Below are 27640 nucleotides of genomic sequence, written 5' to 3'. Positions count from 1 at the left end.
TCAGCAAAAGATTTCATTGAGAGAATATGCCACAAAGAGAAAACATTCAGAGACAGATCTGTTACCTGACAAAAGATGTAATCCAGAATACACAAAGAACTTCTAAATTCATTCACAAAAAGGTAACAATCCAATTACATAAAACAAACAGTGGTACATTCACATAATTGAGTATCACAGAGCAACGAAAAGGAAACCATGAAGTCCACAATAGCTTGGATAAAGTTAACCAATGTTATATTGAGCAAAAACAGGCACAGCACCCCAGTTATGAGAACCAGCCAAATTCATCAGTGGTGACAGAATTCACAACGGCAGCTGCCGCGGGGTGAGGAGGACCGTGGGAACTGGCCAGGAAGGACGCCGGGGGCTTCTGAGGCAATGAGAACCTCCTGTGTCTGCTAAGGGTGGTGTGCGTATTTGTCAAAATGTGCTGAATTGTATGATTACGATACATACATTTTTCTTAAAGAAATCTTACCTTCAGCAGCAGTAAAGTAACTATTTTTCCATTTTTGCCTGTAATAATGCCATCCATCAAATTCCAGACTATTCCAGTTTATGTGGTGTCGTGTATTTTTCTAGTTCTGGTTTGCCTTCTTACCTTGTTAACTTCTGGTGTGAGGATTTCTATTTTTCTTAATCGTTGAAAAGCATCATAATCAGTTTCTCCAAACAGTCTAATTGGTTCTCCTCTTTCTCTCAATCTTCTGATTACCTATAAAGAGAAACAAATGTCCAATAAATTAACTTTTGAAGAAAAAAAAACTAAACATCTTAAAACACTCTGCGTATTTTACCTTAATACTAAAACATGAGTTTAAAAAAAACTGACAATCAAATACATGCTTCTAAGTGAAATCTATAATTCTTCAGGTATTTTAGTCATTTCAGTTAGATGTCTGTGAATGAATGAAAATAATTTAGTTACAAGTCTATTTTGACACAGATGTCACTGTTACAAATTTTATTACTAGAAGTGCTCTGACACAGATCTACAGTTCAGTGCTAAAGCAAGCCTGTAATAGAAGCCATCCAGGTTTCTGTAAGACATGAACACAAGCACATTCAACCTTACCTGTAAGAAAGTAAGAAAACGGCCCTCACTGTCCATAATGATAACTCTTAGTCTCTTAAAAAGGCAGAGCAAGAAAACAGTTACCCCTCACACTAACACATTAGTTTAGGTGACCAAATACTAGTCTTCAAACACTGTGCCAAAAGTAAGTTCTGTTTGGTTTTGCTTAATTTTTCATAAACAAATAGGCTACGTTGTGATCACATCCAAACCACCTCAACACTTCAGGTTCTCTGGCTGCCTGTTTCAGGTGGAGCAATCTGTGCAGCAGAATACGCAGGAATAACAGCACTATGGTGGGGTAAAGGACAGCGAGGGTCTAAAGAAGGAACATGAACTCTGGAGCTGGCTGCTAACTCCATGATCGTGTACGCAGAGCAGGCACTGCAGTAGTACAGCGAAACCCAAACCTCGTGCCTCAGAAGCGAGAGTTCTGACTGAGGGAGTCGTCTCCGAGGCTCCTGAGGTGTAGACTTGATTTCACGGTTGGATGATAGTTGTATGGGTCTCTGTTTTGTAATTATCCTTTACACCGCAGTGTTTTATACGCTTTTAATATACATGCTGTATTTCATTTTAAAGAGGAGAAACAATATAATTATGAAAATTAAAGTTGATCCAAATTTTTTAAAATTTAAGAACTTTTATCTGGAAGATCTGTCCCCCCTGGGTTAATAATAAGTTAAGATTAAGAAAGAAATTTAGGAGGTCATCCAGTACTACCTCCAATCATGTAGAAATGACCTCAAAACATCAGGTCCCTAGCTGATTTGTAACGGGTACCATGTCTCTTTGTGAAACACCCACCCCATTTTGGACAGGATGTGTTGCTCCTCGATGCTGAAATTGACCTTGGATTCCTGCCCGTTTTCCTTCTACCCTGTGTCACAACAGAGGACATTCAACGCTTTCCCAAAACCAGGGCTGTCTTCACTGAGCTCTTGAAAGACATCTGTACAATTTTTCTTTTTAGGGTAAGTATTTCAGATTCCTTCACCACCTAATTTTTATAGGTAGCTTCTAGAGTCAGGCATCTTTCCTCTGAAAGGGTTCTCTCTGCAACATTCCTTCTAAAAATGTGCAACACAGTGCCCAAAACAAAGCTGCAAGTGTGCTAATCTGTGAGAAGCAAGAGTACCAGCCTTCTGACCTAGATGCTGTACCTGCAGTATTAATGTTCATTCCTACGGACAACCAGATATGCAGACAAAGACTAAGGATGACAAACTGAGAGAGCCAATGAAAAAGGATAAGAACTGAAACAGAGAGACTGAGACAGACAGAGAGAGAAAGAGAAGGACAGAAGGAGACAGGAAACATTTGTTAGTGCCTCAAAACACTGCTTAAAATTGGGGGCTATTAATACAGTAACTAAACTGAGTTATGAGAATTATGTAATGTGTTCTCATATATCAGTTTAAACGGCTAATTCTCATCTAGGTGGGGTTATAAGATAGTGGTTCAGCTTTCTGGCAAGATTATAAACTATCTGAACTCAAAATATGCAAGGATTCTATTATTCTAAATTTTAAATACATAAATAGATACAAAAAAGGTGATGCAGACAACAAAAGGGTCAAGTGAAAACTTGAGCCTCTGAGTTCCCTTTTACCATGTCGACAGAATTTCCTTAGTGAGAGAAGAAGCTCCCACTTCCCACCTTATAGGACATCCAGCTATTAATATCCAACAATGAGTAATGAGCAGAACCCGTAAGATCAACTACTTAAAAGTACTTTGCCTTTTAATCCAAACTTCACAACGTTTAGACAGGTACATAAAGCAAACTGTAAAATAGTTTTTTAATATAACATTTTGATAAAATTATAAAATACATGAGTGACATGAGATTTTAAATTTCTCTAATTTTGCAATTTAATACATGTTCATTTTAGCCATGGAATTAATAAAAACATAAAGAAAAACCCTATAAAGAAAGAGTTCATACAGGAGGGGAAACACTAACATACTTTAACCTCTAGGGTTAGGTAAAATGTTTCTAAGCAAGGCACCCAAGCCACACACATGATAAAGACAGGTATCCAATAAATCACATAAAACCTGAAACTTATGCACGTAAGAAGTGAAGGGCAGACTGGTGAAAATATGCACATCTGAGATATAGGTTAAAACTTTCATCACACAGATGTGCTGCTTACCAATCAGAAAAGGCACCAACTTAACAACAGAGCGAGAGCTACTCTCAAAGACTAATGACGACCGAGCACTCGACAGCATATCGATTCTAGTCTTCAATAAGAGAAAGCTGCAAGTTAAGACAAGGTTCTTTCTCTCACAGATCCGTGTAGCAAAAAAACTTAAATATTGCTTTTTGACTGACCAATGCCAAAGCACTTTAAAATAGTGACTGAGGCTGGCAAATGGTACTTCTGACATGGTCAAAAGTCAAGTGGATATACTGTAGGATCAGAGTGAATAAACGGACTTTTGACTGACTATGGCACCGCTTAGCTATACCTCAGCCCCTTTTAAACTGTATTTCTGAGGCAAGATTTCACTAAATTGCTCAGACTAACCCTGAACTTGCGATCCTCCTGTCTCAGCTTTCTGAATAGCTGGGATTACCAACATGCACCACTGTGCCCAGTTACTCAGAAATTCCTTTTTCTACAAAACTGTCTCATTAATAAACCTGGACAAATACATGGAGATATGTGAAAGGATGTTCCCTATACAGAGCATTATTTGTAACAATAAGCAGTGAAGAACAACACATATCCATCAATAAAGGGCTAGTGAGCCACAATACTACTCACAACACATTACCTACCACTACTATTCTCTATGTATTACCTTCATGGATTTCCTCATTTAGCCATAGAAACCTCATGAGGCAGACGCTGCTATTCTCCCATCCCATAAAAGGAAACCACAAGTTAGAAAGGCTGGGTCACTTGCCCAAAGTCACATATTTACTGGTAAAAAAATTTTCACATGCAGTACAAACATACATATCTCCAACACAAAACCATCAAAGAACTGGGTTTCTTCAGTGAAGAAAGCGTGGTTTCCTTCATGCGAGAGGGAAGCAGACATATACACACTTGCAAGCTGAGAATACGAACATGAGGGCGGGGAGTGGGTCAGAAGCGGGGAGACGATGCTGTTTTACACCCTTGTACACAGCCTGAGTTCTTTCTAGCACATGACGTTTTTTTTTTTTTTTTGGTACCGGAAATCAAATGCACGACCTAGCACTTATCAGACAGGTACTTTATGCCACTGAGCTTTTCCCCGGCCCCCACATTTTAACTTTTTAAATAACAACTAACATTGATCAGGATACGTAAATTTAATTATATTTACTTAGAGCACATGTATTTATAGAGATTTATGACACAGTGTTTCTGAAAAGTAGAATAGTACTACCAAGCAAAGAAGCAGAGATTGACTTAGATCATGGAGAAAACCGTCTTCGGTGCACAGGTCACTTCCTACAGGAAATAATGACACATCAGTCACATACTGGGGAGATTTTTCCTTTCTCCCACAAAATACTCATACATAAACTTACCTCTTGCCTAGAAAGAGTCATGGGTAATTTTTCTTCTGCCAGTTCAAGTTCTAATACTGGATTTGATGAAGTTAGTGGTTTCTGGTCCTCCTCTTTGGGCTGTATCTGTATTAATACCCAAAATAAGTAAAATTCAGCTTTTGGAGTTAGTATTTGTCATTCTATTGCCTTAGCTAAACAATAAAATACAGCAGGTCCTTTTAACATTCCTGAGGAAAAGCTCCTAAGAAATGTGCGCACTCTGGTGAGGTATCAAACATCCACTTCAGCAACATCCCGAGTAGGAAGCATGCACATGGGAGGCAGAGCTTTGTTGCAAAAGAGTGATACCACTGTATCGGCTTCCAAAGTCCAAACTCAGCAGTGCTAACATCTCACTCACTTCCTCCCCAGGTTCTGAGGGTATGCAGTCTTTTCTTTAAAACAATTTGCTTCTCTTCGAGAAACTGTCTTATGGAAACTGACTGGTGCTCAGCTTTAAAATGAAAACTAAAGAAATGAACCGCTTTCCAACCAAAGTCTGTGAAGCTTGCAGCTCCGGCTTTCCCCTCTTTTTCTTTCTGCAAGGTATCCAATGGTGGAGAAGTCACTACTGGACCAGCAGAAAAATCCCCAATGCTGTGCAGAGCTGGCCCACCAACAGAGCCACAAATCTGGTAGAAATACAATCGAAAACACCTCTCTATACAACCCACCCAAGGAACAAGCAGGCATTCTTGTCCAGATGAACCTGGAGATGGTGTTCTCATATTTTCTCAAATCTTCTGATAAAGCTGCAATTTATAAACCAGCACATGATCTGTAAAACATACTGATCAGTCTCTCATCTACTCAAGGCAAATCTGAAACGCGCAGTGGGTAACAGTCAAAGGAACATTAAAAGGTCAACCTCAAGAAAAACACATTCGATTAAAGAAACTACAGAATAAAAATTACGTAACTCATGACTCTGTGTCTAAAGGTTGTATTATCACAGCCACAGACACTGAGGTAAAATGAGTAGGACACTTACTTCCACGTTTCCACAGGCCAAATCAGCACTGAGCCTTAAAAAGAGTAACAACTAGTACCCAGGAATAAAAGAGGTGAAAGCAATGCATAGGATACCGTCACTGCCACCAAGAAAGATGTATTAAAAACAGTTTTAGAAAGGAAGACCTGTGCTTCGTCTCACACACAGGTTATTTCCCCAAAACTTCAAGGAGAAAGCATTTTAGTTTATATAAAGATAGGCAATGGCTCTGGGAAAAGAGACTTTGTCGGCTGGACTCAAAAGTCCCAAGCAATATGATCATAGTCAAACAGGGGCCCTGATTGTACCAGACACGAGATACCACAGAACTGCTCCTCTGCCACATTTTCCTACCTTCTCAAAAAGCTACAAAAAGATTCGAATTCAAAGAACTGAACATACAAGTCAGCACACTCGTTTACGGTAATGATCCTTATTCTAGGGCACGCTTGAGCTAGACAATATTGGGGGAGCAAAAAATGAGAATTCTAGAGGGAGCAATGGCCACACCTATAACCTCAGCTATCCAAGAGGCGGAGGCAGCAGGGCTGTAAGCCCAAGGCCTGCTGGGCAAATGAGGCAGACTGTATCTCCACATTAAGTAGAGACTCTGGACTGGGGTACAATTCAGCACTCTCTGGACTCACTCCGCAGTGTCTCTGTCCAAACACACATAATCACTTCCATCAGTAAGCAAAGGAAGAAAAAGGGCATAAAGAACTAAACTGGGGAATCAAACAGAGAAGGGAACTGGGAACAGTAAGAAGTCTCCTAAGTATCTACTCAGTGGCTATTTACTTAAACTTATTTCAATTTCCTGAAATAGAAGTCAATGACATTGGCATTTTCATCATGGAAAAATATCAAGTACAAAGACACGCTTCCACATTTACAAAGCCTACCAGAAGTATAACGACATTCTCCCTCAATCCTTGTCTCACCCAACGCTACCAAGTAAAGCCAAGTGCACACAGGCGCCGTTTGCATTCCTCATGCTCCCTCAGAAAAGCTGTCCCGGAGGTTAATCTCCACAAGGTCACATGCACTGACCTTTCACAAGCAAAATGTCAATTTCAAATTTGAGTTAGAAAAAAGTATTTCAAAAGAACCTCTTAACTGTGAGTTAAAATTATTCAACTTGTCTTCATTTAAAATAACTTCAATGTAACTTCTCCACCTCCTCACCTTTAACCCCTTCCAATAAAAATTCCAGTACATTGTCAACTAGGTAATCTCAAAAATATTTTCAGTTATGCTTCCAAAATATGCAAGGAAAGCTTTTCAGAAATCTCACTTGTTTCTAAATGGTATTTCACAATTAATTTCCTATCTAGTAGACTAAGCAGTAACCCTAACCCTAACCTTATTACAACAAAAGCAGGTAAGTGTATGTGGGGCACGTTCAGAACTACTCTGTTAGGGGCCAGAAGGATTATTAACAATGCAAACATAAATTCATGGCTCTGATATTCAGGAGAAAGCAGGGGAAGAACTACCACTGCTGACATCACTGACATGGAACAATCTGTAACAAGAATTTCTGAATTCTTTGGAAACAGTTTTATTGGGAGAGGTGGGGACAAGGAGCCGTGGAGCAGACGACATAAGACAGTCTAAAATCCAGGATTTAAATATATATATTAAAAAAATTCAAGCTTTCATCTCAAGCCACTTCATGCTGTCCACAAAAGCCAAACCATTCCAAGCCAAAAGTCATGCATGTATATTCCTGAATTCAAAAATCATTTTTTAAAAAAGCAAAAATTAAAAAATCATACCTCTCCAGATGGCTTCTCACTTATAGGCTAATATATAACATTGATAAATTGAACAGAGATCAATAATTTTGTCCTTTAACAATAGCTGTATAAATTTAAACGCAGAAATATACAATTCAACTTAAAAGCTGACATTCATACCTTATAGCCACATCTTTCAAAATATGCTTCTTCTTCTTTCTTTGCAAGTTCACTGCGTTTGAAATATTTTTTATTTTCCTAATAAAGAAAAAATAAGTTAACATAAAACTAAGAAAATTTTCATGTTCCACAGTATCAAGTGCTTTTAGAAACACTCAGTGTTTCGGGATTCCTAAAATGGTCACACAGTTACTTATAACAGGCCACTTCTCCTCCGGAGAGCCTGGGCTCTGGTGTGTGCAGGAGCCAAGGAGCAAAGACTCTCCAGATGAACAGGCAAATCTGCCTGTCCCCAAACCCACGGAGCGGGCCAGTTCCAGGCTGCAGACCCCCATCACTTGGTTACAGCCACATATGGCCCTACGCAGACCCCGGTCACAAAGCCCCATAGTCCAGCTACCCACCACTTCTCTGCCCACGGTGCTAGGGAAGGAGCCTCAGACTCCCCAGCCCTGGGCCATTCTGGCTGTTCCCTCCCCTCCAGGGGACTTGCACTGAGCCCAGGGCAGAGGCAGGGTGGGCCAGGGAGGGAGAGAGCAGCTGCCCGTGAAAACGAGAGTAAGCACAGCAGAGCAGGACAGAGCTGGGCTCCAGAGGCTGCCAGGGCCTCAAACCCGCTACTGCCAGAGGCCCGAACCATGGCTCCAAGGAGCTGTGTCCACAGTAATGAAAAGAAACCAACACAGCGTTTTTAAATTTCCTAATGTCTGAGCTCAAAGACAATTTCTATAAATAGATTCATTATGAACCACATAAAATGCTATGCTTTAATACCCTCTTAATATAAAGTATGTTTAAATTCTTTTTTCTCACCTGGAATCTTAGCATATGTATGATTTGATGCTAAGAGCACTAAATCTACTTTCATATATTCTGACTGTGAAATGTACAACCTAATTTTTTTTTTTTTCCTTTTTATCGGTACCGGGGATCGAACTCATGACTGCCTGCTTGCAAGGCAGGTGCTTATGCCTGCTGAGCTAAATCCCCAGCCCCTGTACAACCTAATTTATAAGCCTGTTACTCTCTGCAGCTCTACCTGGCAATACTAATCCATTGAGAACTTCACTCAAAAACAGATACTTCCCTACTTTATGGTAATTGTAGCAGGGCCTCAATACCTCCACATGTGCTTTTATTTTTAATGGAGACAGGGTCTTGCTATAGCCTTCAGATAGGCCTTGAACTCACTATGTGTCCTAGGCTGGCCTCGAACTCCCAGTGATCCCTCTGCTTCAACCTCTCCAGTGCTGGGATTACAGGAGTGTGCCACCACACCCAGCTATGTGTACAGTATTAAAAGCACCCCATGGCTCCAAAGCTCCCTTTCTCAGGCAACGATCATCAGTGAATGCCAGCATTATTAAAAGAAAGGTTTGATGGTGACAAGGGAAAGCTTAGGTTGCCAACACTGAAGCTGGCTAATCAAGGCTGGCATTAGTAAGGGGAGAAGAGCCCTAAGTGACGCCACAGGAAGTAGTCTTCTCCCAACATGGAGGCACTAGCAGTGACGGTGAACCATCCAGGTTTCAGTGTACAAACATCCTGCTGTGGTATGCACAGTGGCACCACTGGGCCAGGGTGATAAGCTACCTGGCAACAATGAGAAGAAATCTAACGAAAACAGGACCCTCTACAAACTGGTCCCCACTTCCTCCAGCAAGTAAATGTATGGAGAAAAAGGAGGAGACGGAGGAATAAAAATGTTCTCCACTAAAAAGCCATTATAGTCATAATGAGCAAATGAAATTCATCAATTTTCTTCGGATTTTATCTGACCAAAACAAGTGTAAAAACATATGTGCATATATTTTAATTCAAGGATTCAGAATGTGAACCTAATGAGATTACCAAAGTAATTTCAGTTTTGTTGGGTGTGAGCAATATAACATGCATCAAGGCCAGCCTGAACTGCATAAGACGATCTCAAAAAGAAAAAAAAAAGGGTCCTTATTTTAGCATTACCTATATTAGGAGAAGGTTATACAGGAGTTCATTATACAATTCTATTTTTGTGTATGTTGGAAACTTTCAGAAAAAGTGAATAAGGGAGGAGAGAAAAAAGAAAAGTAATAAAAAAATAAAGCAGTGACGGTAGTATTCTTTCCATTATCTGACTTTATATGATTCTTAAACTACTATTCACACTGCGTATCAAATAAAAAACTGACCAAACTTCTAAAACTGATTTTTTATACAAAAATAAATTTTCAGAAGATAATGCAAGAAAATATCTTTGTGATTTACTCAAATGAGTATCTAGAAGCAGGAAAGCCAATCACATGGTAGGTGTTGGCTTAACGTTTAAGAAAACGTCAACTGATTATATTCTATACTTGAAATTCTCAAACAGGACACAAAATGCTAACTATAGAAAATTGCACAGACAGCTTGGTCAAAATTAAACACTTCTGCTCTTCAAAAGATATGCTCAAGAAGATGAACAGAAAACCCATCATCTAGATCACAGTCACAAAACATGTTTCTGACAAAGAACTGATATGTAAGATACACAAAGATTTCCTTCACTTTAATAAGCAAAAAGCAACTAACCAATGTTAACAGTTCACAAAGATACAAAAACAGCCAAGAACCACAGGCAAAATGTTTATTAATCTCATTTATTATCAACAAGATGCAAATTCAAACCACAGTGAGATGTCTGCCACCGAAGGGAAGAAGACACAAATTTCTGTCAAGGATGCAGAGCAAGCCGACCCTTGCGTTGCTGGATGATGTGCAACAGGGTGCAGCTGTTTTAGAAAATGGGCACTGGCCAATCGGAACCAGCACCCTGCGCCGCGGCCACTGCCAGACTGGGAACAGGCAGACCCAAGCCCCTTCCAGAGCACAGTCAATCAAGTACTCATCCAAGTACTCACCCACTCCCCAAGTGACCAGCTGATCCGGAGAAACAGGCTGTGATGAGAGCCGTGGAGGTGAAATGCGATTGGATGCCTGTGGTGCTCTGGTGTTTCACTAAGATTGCAGGTCTAGGCCAGTGGTCTGATCGTGGGTTCAGAGGATAGCGGTAAGCAGTGTGACATCTGGGGGGTGATCTCCTTCTGAGGGCTGCAGCCATTGCTGATTCCCTATGGTCTTGTTTTGGAGTCCTATATTGTTCCTATTGTTTTGTTGGGTTGGGTTTTATTCTCTTTTGTTTTGTTTGATTATGTTAAAGCCAAAGGCAGGAGCAGCTATTTCAAAGATAGCAAGATATATGTATGGTAGCAACTTCAGATTTACTATTGGCTTGGTTTTTTTTTTTCATTTTTATCGGTACCTAAGATCAAACTCACGACCGCCTGCTTGCAAGGCAGGTGCTTATGCCGCTGAGCTAAATCCCCAGCCCCTATTGGCTTGTTTTGAAATCTTTTATTGCATTTACTGTTTTGTGTTTATCATTTCTATTTTATTGTTCTGTTTGATTTTTACTATATCTGAACTTATCTGCAGCTATTTTGAAGACATCAAAAAGCAATTCACTAACTATTGTTGATTTTATAATGTTTTGAAGTCCTGTATCTCTTATACTGGTTTGTTTTGGTTTTATTATTTTATCCTCTTTAAAATAAAAAAAAAAAATGGGGACTGGGAAACTTTAGAAAACTTAGTACATGTAGTCTATGACCCAGCAATTCTAAAGAAAAATGAACGATGTGTGAATACCGAATAGTTTCCCTAATGTAAATAATGATTCAAATATATAAAAATATGTGGTAATCATGATTCCCCATTAGGTGGCCTTAAAGCCTTATAAAGTTTTCACTCATTAATTAGAAAGGCTTTATTCTGGGCTTCTTGATATGAAAATATTTGAAGCTAGAGTACATGAAGTTTTATCCAAATATTTCAAGGAAAAAGACACTATGGTAACTACTATTAAGTCAGGTTATAAGCTGGTGAAGTACTAGGTTGTTGAAACAGTCATGCTGTGACCTCTATTTTTATATTGTTATGTCCTGTTTTATCTCAATCTCCCCCTTATTGTTTCAAAAAAAATTATTTAGTCATTTCTTATGTTTGTCTTAATTAAAGAAAAAATTCAAAAAATTAGCATATATAAATAGTAACTCTTTTCGATTTCCTATTAACTTGTTTTGAAGTCCTGTAGTACTCCCACGATCTTGTTTTGACTGATTAGACTCTGTTCCATTCTATATGATAGTATCAAGTTTGAAGACATAGGCAACTACTTTGAAGACAATAAGATTCACTAAGATACCATTCTGGTTTGACTATTGTCTTCTTTGGAAGTCCTGTAATGTTTACAATGCCTAAGTTTTATTGGTCTTGTTCTCTACTGTTTTGTCCAACTTTATAATATCTAATAAGATAGACAATTCTTTTTAAGGAAACAAGGGACAACGTTGATAACCATTGTTGATAAACTTGTACTCTGTTCTACACCATGTGCTATGTCTATCCTTGGTATTGACTGACAGCTTTGTTTTGCCATATTTGACTGTATTCTCCCCCCCCCCCCAAAGAAAGTAATAAGCACTAAGGAGTAATAAAATCCAAGATGTGTAAATTTTGCTGTAAAAAAGAGAGGGAAAAAAAAAAAGCTCTAACGGATATAACAGCAAGTGTGTTTGGGGGTGTTAAATAGCTGACTTTATCAATGTTTTTGGAACATTGAACACAGCTGTTTGCAGTCTCCCTGTTTGAATGTCCACCTTGTGTTCTTTGATACTGTGATTTGAGGAACTATTTTCAAGAAGATAGTGTGTAATCTACTAGCAGGTAATTTCTTACTGTTATGTTTTTTTGTTTTGTTTTGTTTTGTTTTGTTTTGTTTTGTTTTGTAGTTCTGTATTGCGTGTACCCTTACGCCGCTTTGGTTTGTTTTGTGTTTTTCTCTTTTTCCTCTTAAATAAAAAAAATTAAAAAAAAAATAAATAAAAGAAAAATGAAGGCATAAGACCCGTTTCCAAAGGTTCCAGAATCTTTGCTCACAATAGATTATAGCCAAAGTACTCAGCAGTAGGAAAATAAACAAAATGGGTCAATCTGGGTAATTAAGAGTATCACAGCAGTCAACAATAAAAATACAACTGGTACATACAGCAGAATGGACAAAACTCCAACTATTATTCTGATCAAAGTTCCAAAAGACCACATGGTATAATCCCACTTATGTGCAATTTCTAGAGTAGATAAACTTGAGAATGGGCCAGCTGAAGGCTTGGGTTCTCATCACAGCCTTCCAAGCCTCTCTCTTAGGCAATTTTAGGTCACACTTTCTTCATCGGATCTCAGTCCTTAGAGACACACTGGCCCAAGACTTCTCAACCCCACACAAGAAAGGATTTTGCAGTGTTCTTTCTAGAACTCTTTAAGAGTTAAATCTGTATCTGAGACCATCTAGAAGCACTTCAGGAGTAGTTCTTTGGTGTATAACTTCGTAAAGCTAGCTATAACCTGCTGGCCCACAGACTGCAGTACGAGGTGAGAGAAATTCTTCCAAATGTGAGAGCCATAGGAATTCATCAGTGAAGTATTCTTCCAAATCTCATGGGTGAGCAGGAGCACTGTCTATGATGAGGAGAGCCTTGAATGGTAAACCTTTGTCCTCTAAATATTTCTTAACACTGGGACAGAAAGCCTCCCTGATCCACTCAAGAAAAAGTACTCTTGATACCCAGCCCTTTGCATTAGATCTCCAGGTGACGCCCTAGCCTATTCTTAATGACTTTATGTTTTCTGAACACCCTGGGAGTCTCAGGGTGATAAATCAAGAGAGGTTTTATCTTGAGGTCACCACTCCATTGCACACACCACTAAGGTTAGGCTGTCCTCCACAGGCTATGGCCTGGCATTTTCTTCTCTGCCTGGGAAATGTGTGCCCTCCTGGGCGTTTTCTTCCAGAAAAGGCCAGTGTTTCATTACAGTTGAAAACCTGGTGAGAGCAAACACCGTTTCTCTGGGTCCTTGTTTCGAAGTGGTGTACATAATTTTCAGCAGCCCTTTTATCAGCACTGGCTGCTTCCCCAGGCCTAGTTACGCTATGAACCCCAGTTCTCACTCCTTACTGGCATGACAGGTTTCCCCATTACCGCTCACTGATGGGTCATCCCTAACGACATCTGCATTTATAGCCCCAGCTTTTTCACCAGTGACAGACTCAGACTACAACCTGCCGTCTGCCTTTCATATTTCCAAGCTAGTAACAGCCTTCCTACCTGGCCTAACACTGTTGATCATGACTTACCAATTTAAACAACATCTTTAGCAACACCAACTTCCTTATACTGCATAGTTCCTCTAAATTCTCTGTATGTTTGAAAAATTTTCATAGTAAAATATTAAGGAAAAAATCTGCTTTGCAGCAGAGTCCAAAAATGGTATCAAACAGCAAAAACCCCTCTCCACAACAGTTTTTTCCTCCATTATAGTAAAAAAACTTTAAAGGATTCTTGCTGATTACCATTGAGAGTCAGGAAACGGAGAAGGTCATATATGGAATACTGTTCGTTCCAAGGGACAAACAAATGTGAAGAAAGGGAAGTCCAAAGAACTAAGCAGATGAAGAAGGTTCAGGAGGGCTGAACACTGCGAGAAGAATGGTACAGAGACTTGGCAGGCACCAGAAGCATCATTACTTTTGACCCTCTTTGAGTCTAAATCCCTCCAATCACATCAGAAACAGGAAGTCCTCTACTTACGCCACCTAAACTTCATATAAAACCTCAAAGACCTAACAGATACTCTGACATCTACCCAAAGGCTCTGTTTATGCTCCCCCAAAAAATGGTAATTATCAAAAAAATATACAATTTTTATTTATTTATTTTTTTTTTGTCCTTTTCCTTTTTATCGGTACCAGGGATCAAACTCACGACTGCCTGCTTGCAAGGCAGGCGCTTATGCCACTGAGCTAAATCCCCAGCCCCAAAATATACAATTTTTAAAGAGAAAAGAAAATGACTAAAACTGAATGTTAAGGTAAATAACATTTTATGGAAAAAAAAATGCAGCAGAAGCTTATAAGGGAGACCAAGAATAAGCACCCCGAGAAGCACAAAGGAAAACAGGAAGCTGTGGTACCAAGACGCCAAGGGAAGAGATAGCCAGAGTGTCAACAGTGCCAAACACTCAAGTAAATCAGCTGTGGAGGATGCTACTGCCCCTGATGAGGAGCCAGTGAGAGGGAATTAGAACCCACTTCAGAAGCTAATTAAAAAGAAGAGGGGCGGTACACACACACCTTTTTAAAGTGGGAGAGGAACTTGTACGCTTTCCATGCTGACGGGGATAAGCCAGTAAAGGTTGAAAACACAAGGAGAAAAGGGAAAGTGATACCAAGGCTCCTGATGATGCTGAGAAAGATGAACTGGGGTCCAAATGTAGATACAAGGTTTCACCCAAGATATAACTGTCATCTCATCTGATTTAACGGGGAAGAAAAAAATCAAGGAACTCCATAGCTGCTAGATTCTATTTTCTCTATAAAACTGAATGCATGTTCCTTAAGAAAAGATTCAAACATCTCTTTTTAATGTTCTGTGGCATAATGTAATATACTGCACATAGAAAATATTCAATAGGGGCTGGGGATTTAGCTCAGTGACATAAGCACCTGCCTGGCAAGCGTGCAGTCATGAGTTCGATCCCTGGTACCAAAAAGAAAAAAAAAAGAAAAGAAAAGAGAATATTCAATGAATTGGAAAGAGAGTCAAAATTCTCCACAAAGCTAATCCTTGTACCTACAACTAGTAAACTGCTAATGTACTGGCTCCCCACTAAGTTCCCAGAGCAGCCAGGGTTCCACATGAACGAGGCCTTGCTTCAAAGACAGATTCACCAACATGGCTCCCAAGCATTGGCATTCGAGCATCGCAGACACTGCATCTTATCTGAGTAGTTATATCAGGCAGAGTATCTTCGTGGTTTCCCCGTTGTTTGACAGAGAGGTGCTCACAAAGTATTATTTCAATTACCACCAAAGATAAAGTGGCTCTTCGAAAATAGGTATTAATGTAAAGACAACTCTTTTCCAGCTACAAGATTGTGTAATGAAAACTACTTATTGATTCCTAACCAGCATTTTTTTAAAAATGAAAGTGACTTAAGCAAAAATAAATAAATAATACCATAATGAAATTATTTAGTTATGGAAAGAATTATTTCACAAAAACAGGTTTCATACCTCAGATTAAGATGTAAAAATGTATTTCTTACCATGGACGGGGCAATGAAAAAGTTTGAAAGTTACTGATGGACACTATGATGTAGAAAGATAAAAGCTATAAAGTTACTGATCCTGTATGCAATTATACAGCTGCAAATCAAGATTTCCTTTCCATGTGCACAATGTGAAAAGACTTCTGGATGTGCACGTGTTGTGGTATACAGGAGCGTGCTCACGCACAAGACAGACCTTCGAGGAGGTGCGTCCTGGGCTATAAGACGGTGGCACCCCTGGCACCCTGTCGTCTCAGTTTCACCACTTGTGAGAACAACAGGGCCACACCTGGCTTAGCACTAATTACAGCTGTGAAGTCAAGTGAGACAGCACTTACATTAATTCTTACACGAGTCCTACCAAAATTAATTCCATATTCACCAATGAATACAAATAAACGTCTTATCTCCAGTGGTTATCCTAGTAGGCTTCAAAGTGGAGCCGTCAGGGTAAAAATCCATGCTCTACGTCTCTCTAGTTGTGTGGGCTACAAAGCATGTAACTTCAGTCTCCTCACTGAAGAGGAGTAACCATAGCTTTATGGAGGTGCTTTACGAGTTCAAAGTAGACAGCACATACAAGGTATACTGCAAACATCTGAAGGGTCACTTTTTGGGGGGGAGGGGTACTGGGGCTCAAACTCACAACCTCGCACTTGTCAGGCAGGTGCCCATGCCGCTGAGTCAAACCCCAAGCCTGAAAGATTACTTTTAATAGAAACTATCGATGTCAGTCTTTTAATTCCCATTTCATGTATGCCCTTTGTTGGTCTAAACTGCCTTATAACTGAGGAAGTTAATCTTATCTTTTGGCTGGATTGTCTGGAGTAAATCAACTACCAAATTATAAAATGAAAGATGCCCCAGGAAAAGAATCAAAATATTGAAAAACTCGATCATTTTTATATGTTGGCCTATTTCCATTACAAATAACCTGATTATGCAAATATGTACTTTATAAAGCCTGAGAATAAGTGGAGTATTTTGTAAGGCAATTTTCCCTGTAAAGCACTTAAGACTTCAGCACTCTGGTCCTTTCTAACATCAATTATGCACTTCAATACATATATTATTTTTTAAACATATTACCAAACCATTTATCCAAAGAAAAAAGTTCCTGAGACAGAAATAAAAGCATTAAATTGAAATATAGGCAAAGTTCCCCACACTAATTTTGCTAGCTAAAGAACATTCTATTTAATAGCTCTTTCCTAATTGTTTTTAAAAGTTTCAAAAATTATGAAATTTGCCATCTAAGAACTCTAATTTACATCATATACATTAATAATATACTACATGCAAAAATGTAAGTCAGATATTACCAATGTGTGGTCCACAGATTTCTATGGGTCCTTTAAGACTTTTCTGAGGACCCATGAGATCAAAACTATTTTCAACACTAAGATATTGTATTATTTGCCTATCTATTTTCAACACTAAGATATTGTATTATATGCAAAATGGGACAAGTTCAATATGCCAAAGCCTTAGCAAGAATCAAGACAGTGGCACTAAACTGTCATTGTATCTGTCAATTTGTTTGATGAAGTACAGGTTGAGCATCCCTTATGCAAAATGCTTGGGATAGGAGCTGGGGATTTAGCTCAGCAGTGTAAGCACCTGTCTGGCAAGCGTGAGGTCGTGAGTTCAATCTCCAGCACCGCAAAAAAAAAAAAAAAAAAAAAAAATGCTTGAGACAAAGGTATTTTGAATTTCAGATATATTTTTTTTTAATCCTGGAATATCTGCATATACAAAAGGAAGTATCTGGGGTCTGTACCCAACTTTACACACAGAACTCATATATAGCTCATATAGTTTTTACGCACAGAATTTGAAGGTAATTTTACGCGGAACTTTCAGTGTTCTAACTCTTTGAAAATCCTGTTGACATCAGGTGTGAGCTTTTTTATTTGTGGCTTCAGTTGACACTCAAAAAGCTTTGGATTTTGGAGCATTTCAAGTTTTAGATTTCTGGGCCAGGAGTCCTCAAACTGTAATAAAATTACTAATTTTACTAGGTCTCAATCTTTGATTACATCTTCCTAACATCCTCTGTGACAAGTCAGTCGTATACAAAGCTTTTTCACTGATGCCGAAGTACGAAGGCTGGCTGGAGGAAGGCTACTGCACAACTGAGCTGATGCTGCTTCCTAAATGAGTATCACTTTGTCTAAACAAATACTGACAAATTATGGTTTTCCAGACTTGAATACCTGTCAGATGAAGTTTCTGAAACTGAACACAGTGGGCCTATTACTTCAGGACAACAACTGACAGTATCTGTTGCCTATGAGAAAAAGTCCCAGCTCTGAAGACCTTAGATCTGCCACCATGCATTCGAGTTTCCTGACGCTTAGACTTGTTTACAGAAACTGCATAAAATCAGCGCACACTAATCTTTTTAAAAATATTGTGTTATGAAACGAGTCTACCATTGAGAGATTTGCGTAATTCACTGAAGCAATCACTTCCTAGATAATCAGTGAATATATGAGTATTTTTAGTTTCTTAGTTTAATTTCTAATAGGTAAAAGCTAATAGGTATGACGCATAAACAAAATCCTTCCAGGATCCTTAATAACTTTAAAGACTATGAAAGGGTCCGAGACCCACAGCTTTAAGAACTGGTGGCCTAAGTTACTGTTATGCAGTAAGGTGTGGATGTCAAAGTTCTTGTATTAGGGTATCCTTTCTCCTCGTTTTAGTTTCTCTCCGAAAATCTTACCCTCCCGCCCGTGAAAAGCAGACCTACAAACTTTGTAAGAGGAACGGGGAATAGAGTAAAAAGCCCGAGTCGTACTCTAGGGAAGAACTCCTAGGAGTTCCGAGGCGCCCTTCCAGGTCGGCTGGACACACACCCTCGGGGACCAGGCAGCGCGATCGGAGCCGCAGACAGTGTGGGCACAGGGGAGAGGCCGGGTCCCGTGATTCCTATCCTACCGCCAGGCGCCCGGCGGGTGGCTATCCAGGGGCTCCCGGGACAGGGCCAGCCGCTAACAGCCCCGGGCCCGCCAGCACCCTCCTCCCAACGCCACGGAAGACTCAGGCCACAAAGCTCACCACCAGCAGATTCCGGTCCTCCACCAGCTGCCGCTTCCGGAGGATCTCTGACTTCAGAATGTCCATCTCGGTGTCAGGGCTCAGCTAGAGACCCCTGGCCGACTCCTCAGAACGCTACAATCCCCACCCGGCCGCAGCCCCGACCCACAGCAGCCCACAAACCCAAACACCCGAGACCAGAAACTAACAGGCGGCGCTTCCGGCGGAAGCCAAGGGCAGCGAGAGGACAAAAGAGAGCGCCCCCGGGCCCGGTGGTTGGCGACGCGGCTGCGAGGTGCGCCCCCTGGTAGCGCCCTCCGGAAGTGCAGCTGTAGTGTCCCCTGGTAAAGAAGTAGAGATGACCAATAGCTGAAACCCAAGTCTTCTGAGCAGTATGGAGGTCCTGTGCTGCATTTTTTCAATTGTTATTGTACCATTTTGTATCTGCTTGGTGGGTCCAAAAGTCTCCTGGTAGAGCACTCTACTTATGTTAAGACAAGTTTGCATCAGAGTTCCTGAAGTTACTTGCTTGTCAAGAGTAATGTACCAGGCTGAAAAAAACCTGAATAATAATACTAGCTTGTAGGTATAGAGTAAAAGGCAGTATTCACAGATAGGCTGTCAAATGTCCCGTAAACTTAAACTGCATCCATTTAAGACATTTCTAAGTAGCTCTGCCTCCACTCTCTGTCCTAGATTGCTTACATAGCTTAGTAATAATTCAACAGTTACCTCGGAGTAGTTGAGATCATCTTTCCTGTAGTTAGTCATCAAGATAGTCAATAACATGTAATCAGAAATTCTTTAAAAAATAAAACCAAGAAGAAAAAATTAAATCGAAGGGGAAAAAATCATGTCAGAGATTTGGTTTGGTTCTGAGAGAGTTTCCAAGCTGGTTTCAAATTCTTGGTCTCAAGTAATCTACCTGCCTCATTCTCCTGTGAGCTAGTACTATAGTTTTACCACGCTTGGCAGGCATGTTTTTAACTCAGAAAAAATGTTTAGAATACATTTATTCTTAGTTCCACGCCCTGGGAGCATTTCTTTAAAGTTTTAGTTATCATAACGGAGTATTTGTTATTTGCTCTTTCTCATTATGAAAGGAAAAAAATACCTCTCACTTCAGTCAGAAGATAACAGGTAAGATCATTTATTAAAATAAAAATGGTTGTTCATTTTAGCTTAGAAAATTTTGTTGTGTGTTACATTTTGTTGAAAATACATCTGACTATTGCCAGAAATAATACAGGAAGTTAGCTCACTCTCTGACCTAAAACACTTTGCTGATTTTTAGTGCTTTTGAAAGCTTCAAATATTTTACAAAGAAAAGGCCCTTGATTTAATATGGTAATATTCTTGCACTGATCTCTTACTTCCTAGTTCACTTGTCATTCAATAAGCAATTAGTAATTTATTAGCATTCTCCTGATTTAGGAATTAGAGAATGTAGAACAAGATCCTGAAGCATTGGCACAGAGAAGAGGAACTAATGGAAATTTAGAGACCATAAAGGATCACATGGCCAGATGGAAAACTATTGGAAAATGTACTAGCTCCTCTTAAATTTCAATTTCATTGATTCTGGTGTTTACAGAAACATGTGCATTAAATCCTAATTAAGACCTGAGATCAAAGAGCGATAGAGATGAATTCTTGAAGGTGTGAACTGATAGCAAGTCTGATAACACAGCAGGGAGACAAAAGAGGACAAGAAAACAAACTATCAGTCCTACCTGTAAAAGGCTATGTTTATTTTAAAAACATGCATCCTCTTTCATCACATTATTATTTAAAAACATTTGGGTGTAACCTGAAAGTCCTAAATAGGAGAATGGTTAAGCAAATTATAGTTTATTCATATAACTGAATGATATGGAACTGTTAAAAACCATACTTTAAAGATATTAGAATGCTCATGACATAATACCAAGTTTAAAAGTAGAACAATGGAATTGTAAATATATAGTGTCTGTTTCATAACAAAAACATAAAAAAATCGTTAGAAGGAAACGTGCCAAAACATAAGTTGTTATCTAAGCAGAAAAGCCCAGTGGTGACCCTTTTGCCTTTGCTAGAATTTAGTATAAATCCCACAATTTGTAATAAATTCAGATACAAGTAATTTTCTTTTTTATTTAATTATTATTGAAATTTTTATAGGTTTTAGCCCATTTTGGAAGATTTATATAATTTTCAAATAATGCCTGTAAAATAACAAAAGTTTAGAAAAAAGAAATTTTTATATTTTCATAATTATGCAGTCCAATATTTCAATATCTTACATGAGTTCTGGACTACATTACATTCTGTGGCCTAAACCAAATACAAAAATATAGTCCCATCCAAATATTTGGAAATCAAAAATTATATACTTAAAAGTTAAATTATTAGATGTATATGATTTGTAGTGTCTATAGACACTATACTATTCATAGAAATTAAAAACAGTCATCTTCTAAACAAAGAAATAGTAAAAAATTAATATGCAATTGATGGGGTAATCCTTCTGTAGGAGTAATTATTTGTCATTTCTGGAGACTTCAGGGAAAAGCCCACGTTAATCAAGATGACTTGGATTTGTTTTGCCGCTGATCTGAAGAATAAAATATACCTTTTTAAAAGAGAAAAGATGTGCCATATATTTAATATGATAGCTCTTGATCTCACAACAATCTGAAGTATCTTTTGAAATAGACTTCTGGTCTTTATCCCCAGAATTTCTCGCTCAACAGATTTGGGATGATTCAAGAATTGCCTTTTGGAATAAAAGCCATTTCCAAGTGAGGCAGATGCTGTTGAGCCAGGAACCACACCGAAGAACCACTGATCAATTATTTTGTAATCTGTCTGTAAGGAAAGAGTGGACAAGCCAGAGATGCAGTCTTGTGGAGCCCTGAAGAAGGCAGGAGGCAGCAGGTGTCAGGTGTCTGCAGCAGGTCCTGGACGTGACACGGTGCCCTTCCACTAACAGTGGTGCTGCTTGCAGAGGTCTCCTGAGGAGACGTGTCGGCTCCCTTGGGATCCAGCCACATCCACGTATTTGCCGTGCACAGCTTGACCAAGGGCAGATACCTGAGCTGATCAGTGACAGACTCCCTTCTCTAGGACACTGAACTTGGAGTTCAATCAATCTTTCCCACAGGCACGAGACAGAATGGGAATGAGAAAGCAGCAGACAGCTAGTGCAGGGGCACCATAGCCCAGCTGGTCCATACTACCCCACAGAGCTAAGTTCTCAAGAATTTGGTAAACCAGTTATTTAACAAAGTCATTATTAAGAGCAGAGGATATAGCTCAGCGGCACAGCACCTGCTTGACAAGTGTAAGTCCAGCATCAAAAAAAAAGGCATTATTAACCATAAGTGCAAAGTGGTGAGCCTGCACAACCTTGTCACAACGCGTGCAGCTCCCTAACTTCCAGGATGAGGGCTGGGAAGTGTGGTGAGGATGTGAGGCAAAAGGACAAGACACAGAGTGCAGATTAGATGGAGTCCGCTCTCCTGATGGAAAGCAAGGAAATATTCAACTGCCCTAGGGCGTTTTTCGGTATACTAAGTAGGTTAGTGTCACATGACACCCCCTTTGCTTAGCCACCCATTGCTCAGATTGTCTTGGGCCTGGTGTTCTCTGGACTGAGGCACGTGGTTTGGCTCGGGTGCTCTTTGCTCTGGGAAGGTGCTCACCCCTACATGTGAGATCAATTTCCAGCTTCTGCTGCTCCCCACAGAAGCTGTCACTAGTTATTTTACTATTATTTATGCTCTTGGGTTTACTACTGACTGCTATGTCTTAGTGGTAATAACGTGCTACTGCCCATTCTAACCAAGTCCATCCTTTAAGCTGTCACGTTGCTGGTTTGCAATAGCGACAGTAGGACCAGTGTTCTTCCACGAAGAAACACAACCGCCAGGCTATGTACAAATGCACCGATGACGCTCAGTGTGCAGTGAGGCTGTGTCTGGAGAACCCCATAAACTGTAAGTATTGCAAATTGAAAATGCATTTACCACTTAACAAATCTCCTAGCTCAGTCGCACATAGTTGTTTCCCTGCGTGTTGAGCAGCTAACTGCCACCCGGCACCTCAAGAAAGTGTCTTTCCACAAATGCAAGGTCAAAATTCCAGATTCCAAATTTGACCTCTACTTAAAGTGAGTCACTTTTGTATTGTCATAAAAAGATGGTGATTCTAATTCCCAGAAGCTGGGATGAGTTGGTATAGCGAAGGAGATTTCTTCTATGGGAATTGGCACACACGATACAAAAGCCTGGAAATCCCAGTCTGCTGCCTGCAAGCTGGAGTCTGGCAGAGCTGTCAGTAATTCAATCCAAAGCTTGTGAGCTGGGTGGGGCAGGGAGGGGACATTTGTGTGAGCCCTGGAGTCTGAAGGGCATAAGAAACTCGGTAGTGCTTGCAGACATACCACCACTGCGAGGATATTGACACCACAGAAATTGGCAAACGCTATGAGACTTGACCAAACATTTTGTTGATAACCTAAAATATAAATATTTATGAAGAGAAATTTAATAGTACAGATCAAATTTTCTCACTCAATCCAGATACATCTTTATCAAAGGAGGGATGTCTCTGGCCCCAATTCTCTGGATTGATAACAATCATTTCCTAGTTGTGGTAGCCAATATAACTCTAGACATTGCTTAATGTTCTGTGAGGAGCAGTTTTGAGAACCATCAATACAAATTAAATTGAGAAGTGTGGTATCTGTAGCTATAACTCCATGAATAGGACAAAAAATTAAAGTAACATTCTTCTACAATTTAAAAACTGTTATCTGACTCAATTCATACTTACATAATTGACAAATAAGTGAAGTTCTGACATGCATCTTTATTGTTTCACTTTTGTCTTTTTCATTAGTTTAAGCAAAAATATCAGCTAAAATTCATGTCAGAGCAGGACTTTTTCATCGGTTATAATCATAAGTTGGCTCAGGACACACGAATTCTACAAAAATCAATGAAAGCATTCTGAGAATCAATTGGATACATGGGATTTATAATAAGAAGTATTGTATAGCTTGTTGTTATCTATGAATTGTGCCCTCTAAATCTTTTACATTACTAAAATTTATGTGCATATACATGCCAACTGTTTTCCCACGGAGCCAGTTTATCAACACTCACCAGTACAGCACTGATCACTGTCCAACTCCTGTATTGGGCAGTTACTAGAAAACTGTTTACCAAAGGAAGTTAGAGCATCCAGAAGGGAAAATAAAACAGGTTTTAAGAAGAAACATGAATGGTAGACAACAAAAAACGACTTCTGGGAGGCCCTGGATTTCCGGTTCTTTCTGGAATATGGTGTTCAAACAAGACACATCCAATCATTTTTACAGGTGTATCTTTTCTTTTCAACATCTTAATGTTTCTGAGTTCAGGCTGCATCTTACAACCACTGTGCTTGTGTGAATACCGTGGTATCCTGCCCAGATACTCTCCGTCAGGCCAGATGCCTTGTCTCTATCTACCAGGAAGAGGGGGCCTTGTTATAACAGCTTTGCATCACTCTAACTAAATACCTGAGAAAAGCAACTTAAGGGAAGAGAGAGTTATCTCGGTTCTCAGTTTCAGTTCATGTCCATTTGGCTCCATTGCTTCCAGGCCTGTGATGAGGCAGACGTGTCACGGCAGGAGGTGACAGCAGAGGAGAGCTGCTCACCTTGGAGAATCCAGGAAACAGAAAACACAGCATGGGCCAGCGGGCTTCTACTTTTTTTTGCTTTTGTTTTGTCTGAACCCTGCTCTTGGATGGTGCCACTTATACTCATGATGGGTCTCTACCATCAATCTGCTGTCCCATGTGCCAACTATCCCTGGAAACACCACCACAGACACACCTAGAAATGTGCTATGTTAAATTTGTAGGCATATCTCAGTCCAAATAAGGTGACAATCAGATTTAACTGTCAAAGGACTGCCAAAGACACACGGCTGCAAACCTCACTGGGCACAGGTGCAGCCTGTAGTAACCTCCCCAGCAAGGTTACAGCCCCCATCAGGGAACACCTGCCACAAGTGACCCACAGGAAAATTCAGCAGCTCAGCTTTACTCCCTCTGCTTGAGGCAGCTCTTTCCAGTCTTCTTAGCTCCAGAGCTCCCTCAGAGGACTGCAGGCCTCAGTTAACTCATTTTCACGCTGCTAAATCTCTGCTTACAGAGGCATCTCCAGGCGTGCTTACTACAAAATCACAACCACTTGCATGCACACCAAAGGAGTGCTCAGACCAGCAGTGCTCTGATGCATTTGGGACATTCTAGCTTCCAGATCAATGGCTTTGATATGGTTAGTAAGAACGATTCCAGAGCCTAATTCAAATCTAGTAACAGGAACGGAGTTGAAATTATGAATCCTAAGGGGCTGGGGATTTAGCTCAGCGGCATAAGCGCCTGCCTTGCAAGCAGGCAGTCGTGAGTTCGATCCCTGGTACCGATGAAAAACGAAAAAGACAAAAAAAAAAAAAAAAAAAAGAAATTATGAATCCTAAAAGTTAGGAAACAAATCTTGGATATGGTTGAATCAGCAAATATCACCCATGATGCCCAAGTTGAGACCCCAGCTGACAACCCGTAGGGCTGTATTTTCTCCTGAGGAGTCACAGTTCCCAGACACGGTGGCTGTTCATACACCACAGTCCACCCCTTCATTCTTCCGTGACTGTTGTCTACTGTTGTCTCCTCTTCTCTGTGTCCCAAACTTTTGTAATGTCCTATTAGTGGCATATTGGAAGTAAATGAAATAAAGAGAGAATCAGGAGAGAAAAATAATGAAAACGTTCAAGGTTAGGAAAAAGAGACTAGGGATTTAGCTCAGTGGCATAAGTGTCTGCCTGGCAAGCACAAGGTCATGAGTTCAATCCCTGTACAAAAAATAAATAAATAAATAAATAAAGACTAAGAGAGGACAAAATACCAATGACACTGAAAGGATTGAAAGAAACTCAAGAGTAGTTTCCTTGCAGACTCAATTGGCAATAAACTTGAAAACCTAAAAGAAATGGATGACATCCTAACAAAAATGTTAGTTACCGAAACAGACTAAGAAAAAGCAGAAAGCCTAAAGAAGCAACTACAACATAGGGAAATAGAAATGATTGTAGGTAACTCAATTAAAGGGGTACTGGGCTGTAGTGTTCTCATTATGATGAACTACATAATCTTTAACCTGTTGTTCTCACACTTTCTGGTCCTATAATTACTTCCCATTCTTAAAAATTCTTAGGGACCTTAGATATGCTTTGTTTATGTGAGCTATAGCTATCAATATTTACCATGTTAGAAATCAAATCAGAAACTTTAAAAATTATCAATTTAAAAATATTATAATCAGCACATTGTCTATTAGTAAAAGCAACATGTTTATGAAAAATAACTATGTTAGTGAGAAGAGCAGCAATGTTTTTCATTGTTTGATTTCGTTTTTTGGTTGTTTGTTTTGAGACAGGGTGTTATATAATTCAGGCCAGTCTTGAACTCACTAGCCTAGGATGGCCTCAAACTCACAGCAACCCTCCTGCCTCAGCCTCCTGAGTGCCAGGATTACAAGTGTGTACCACTGCTCCTGACTTAACGTGTAGTTTAAAAAGGAAAACACATTTACTTATGTATTCAACTGTTTACATGATCTGTCCCACAGATCCCTCCATGGGCCTCGCCTGGAGAAGGGACGGGGATGAAGGGCTGGGCAAGAGAAAAGAGAGACGGAGACAGGATGAGATTCCAATCGAGTCTCGTTTCTTCAGGAAGTGTACATGGCTTATATAGAGTCAAAGAGGACATGGCCTTACAGGATGGGCCAGCTTGGATCTTCTCATATGTCGTGGGCCTATCAGACTAGCAGGGAGTCATACGTAGGCACATAGGTAAGCAGACGTGATGTCAACAGGAGGGGATTATGGGAGATGTAGGCTGAAGCGGGAAGGTGCTCATGTCATGCGCACTGTAGGCAAGGGGAGGATCATGGGAAATGTAGGCTGACACAAAATGCCCTCAGGTGGGAGGGGCAGGACAGCGGCACCCATTCTGAACTGCTCCCTACATTTACAGTATCTTACTTCATTTGAAGTAAATGAAGAAAATCAAGCCTCACACAAATATGTAGTTGATTTTAAAAAACTATCTTGGGTAATTGTGGCTGTGCCCAAACTTAAGTAGTATTTGTTTTTCAAAGCTGATAAACTTTTCATACTCTTTTACATTAAGAATCCACTGGTCTATCTTGAAAGCTTGCATGATTTTGTGACATCATACTTTAGCCATTTAGAAAATATTAATTTGCTGGTTTATGCAGATCTTCCAAATGCTGACATAACTTGGGGCTGGGAATCTAGCTCAGTGGCCCAGCACCTGCCTGGCAAGTGTGAGATCTGGGTTCAATTCCTGTTACCCAAAAAAAAAAAAAAAAAAAAAAAAATGTTGACATATGCTCTTACACAGTATCCTAAAGTCCTGCACACAAATGGCACTGCCACATCTGACCAGAGAAGGTTTCCAGTGAATGAGTAGACATAACCCTCTGTAGCAGACTCAATTTTCCAATATGCTCACTTTTACTGAAAGCTCAGGTTTTATCACGAATGACAAATATTGTCATGTTTTCCTTAAGTGTCAGGCTTACTCTGTTCACTTCCAAATACCCACATTTGAAGAGCAACAGGTTATTGTTACTGTTTCCAGCAAAGGTAGTAGTAGTTCATGGTAAGAAAAGCTCATTCAGCTTGCAACCCAGCCAGGCTCGAGCTCTTCTGAAGCTAAGGATTGTACTTCAGAACGCAGCATTTCCTGCTTCCTCTCCAGAACATTAAAGGGTGCTTACTCAAGTGCTGGGACTGAATAAAATTCAT

At 39.9% G+C, this 27640-nt stretch overlaps 1 protein-coding gene across 3 annotated transcripts in view; it reads right to left on the bottom strand.

The window, feature by feature from the left end:
- The window catches only part of Prpf18 (pre-mRNA processing factor 18), a 43750-nt gene extending 24753 nt beyond the window's left edge, over positions 1–18997 (bottom strand). Inside the window, exons 1-5 of one of the 3 annotated variants that reach the window (XM_013151295.3) lie at positions 18795–18997; positions 7545–7622; positions 7404–7430; positions 4614–4718; positions 605–718 (exon numbers count right to left, since the gene is read on the bottom strand). In XM_013151295.3, the coding sequence (XP_013006749.1) occupies positions 605–718; positions 4614–4718; positions 7404–7430; positions 7545–7622; positions 18795–18860 (390 nt within the window). In that variant the 5' untranslated portion in view covers positions 18861–18997. Of the gene's footprint in view, positions 1–604; positions 719–4613; positions 4719–5308; positions 7344–7403; positions 7431–7544; positions 7623–18794 lie in introns of those variants that run through there. The other 2 variants (XM_003468650.5, XM_023564683.2) reach the window with 2 other exon arrangements.
- Between the last annotated feature and the right edge of the window lie 8643 nt (positions 18998–27640).

The sequence above is a fragment of the Cavia porcellus genome, unplaced genomic scaffold, assembly GCF_034190915.1.
Source record: "Cavia porcellus strain 051 isolate PalLab524CR breed Dunkin Hartley unplaced genomic scaffold, mCavPor4.1 scaffold_7, whole genome shotgun sequence".
In the NCBI taxonomy this organism is placed as follows: Eukaryota; Metazoa; Chordata; class Mammalia; order Rodentia; family Caviidae; genus Cavia; species Cavia porcellus.
Note: the sequence above shows the minus strand (reverse complement) of the source record. Positions and strands in the feature narration are given on the sequence as shown.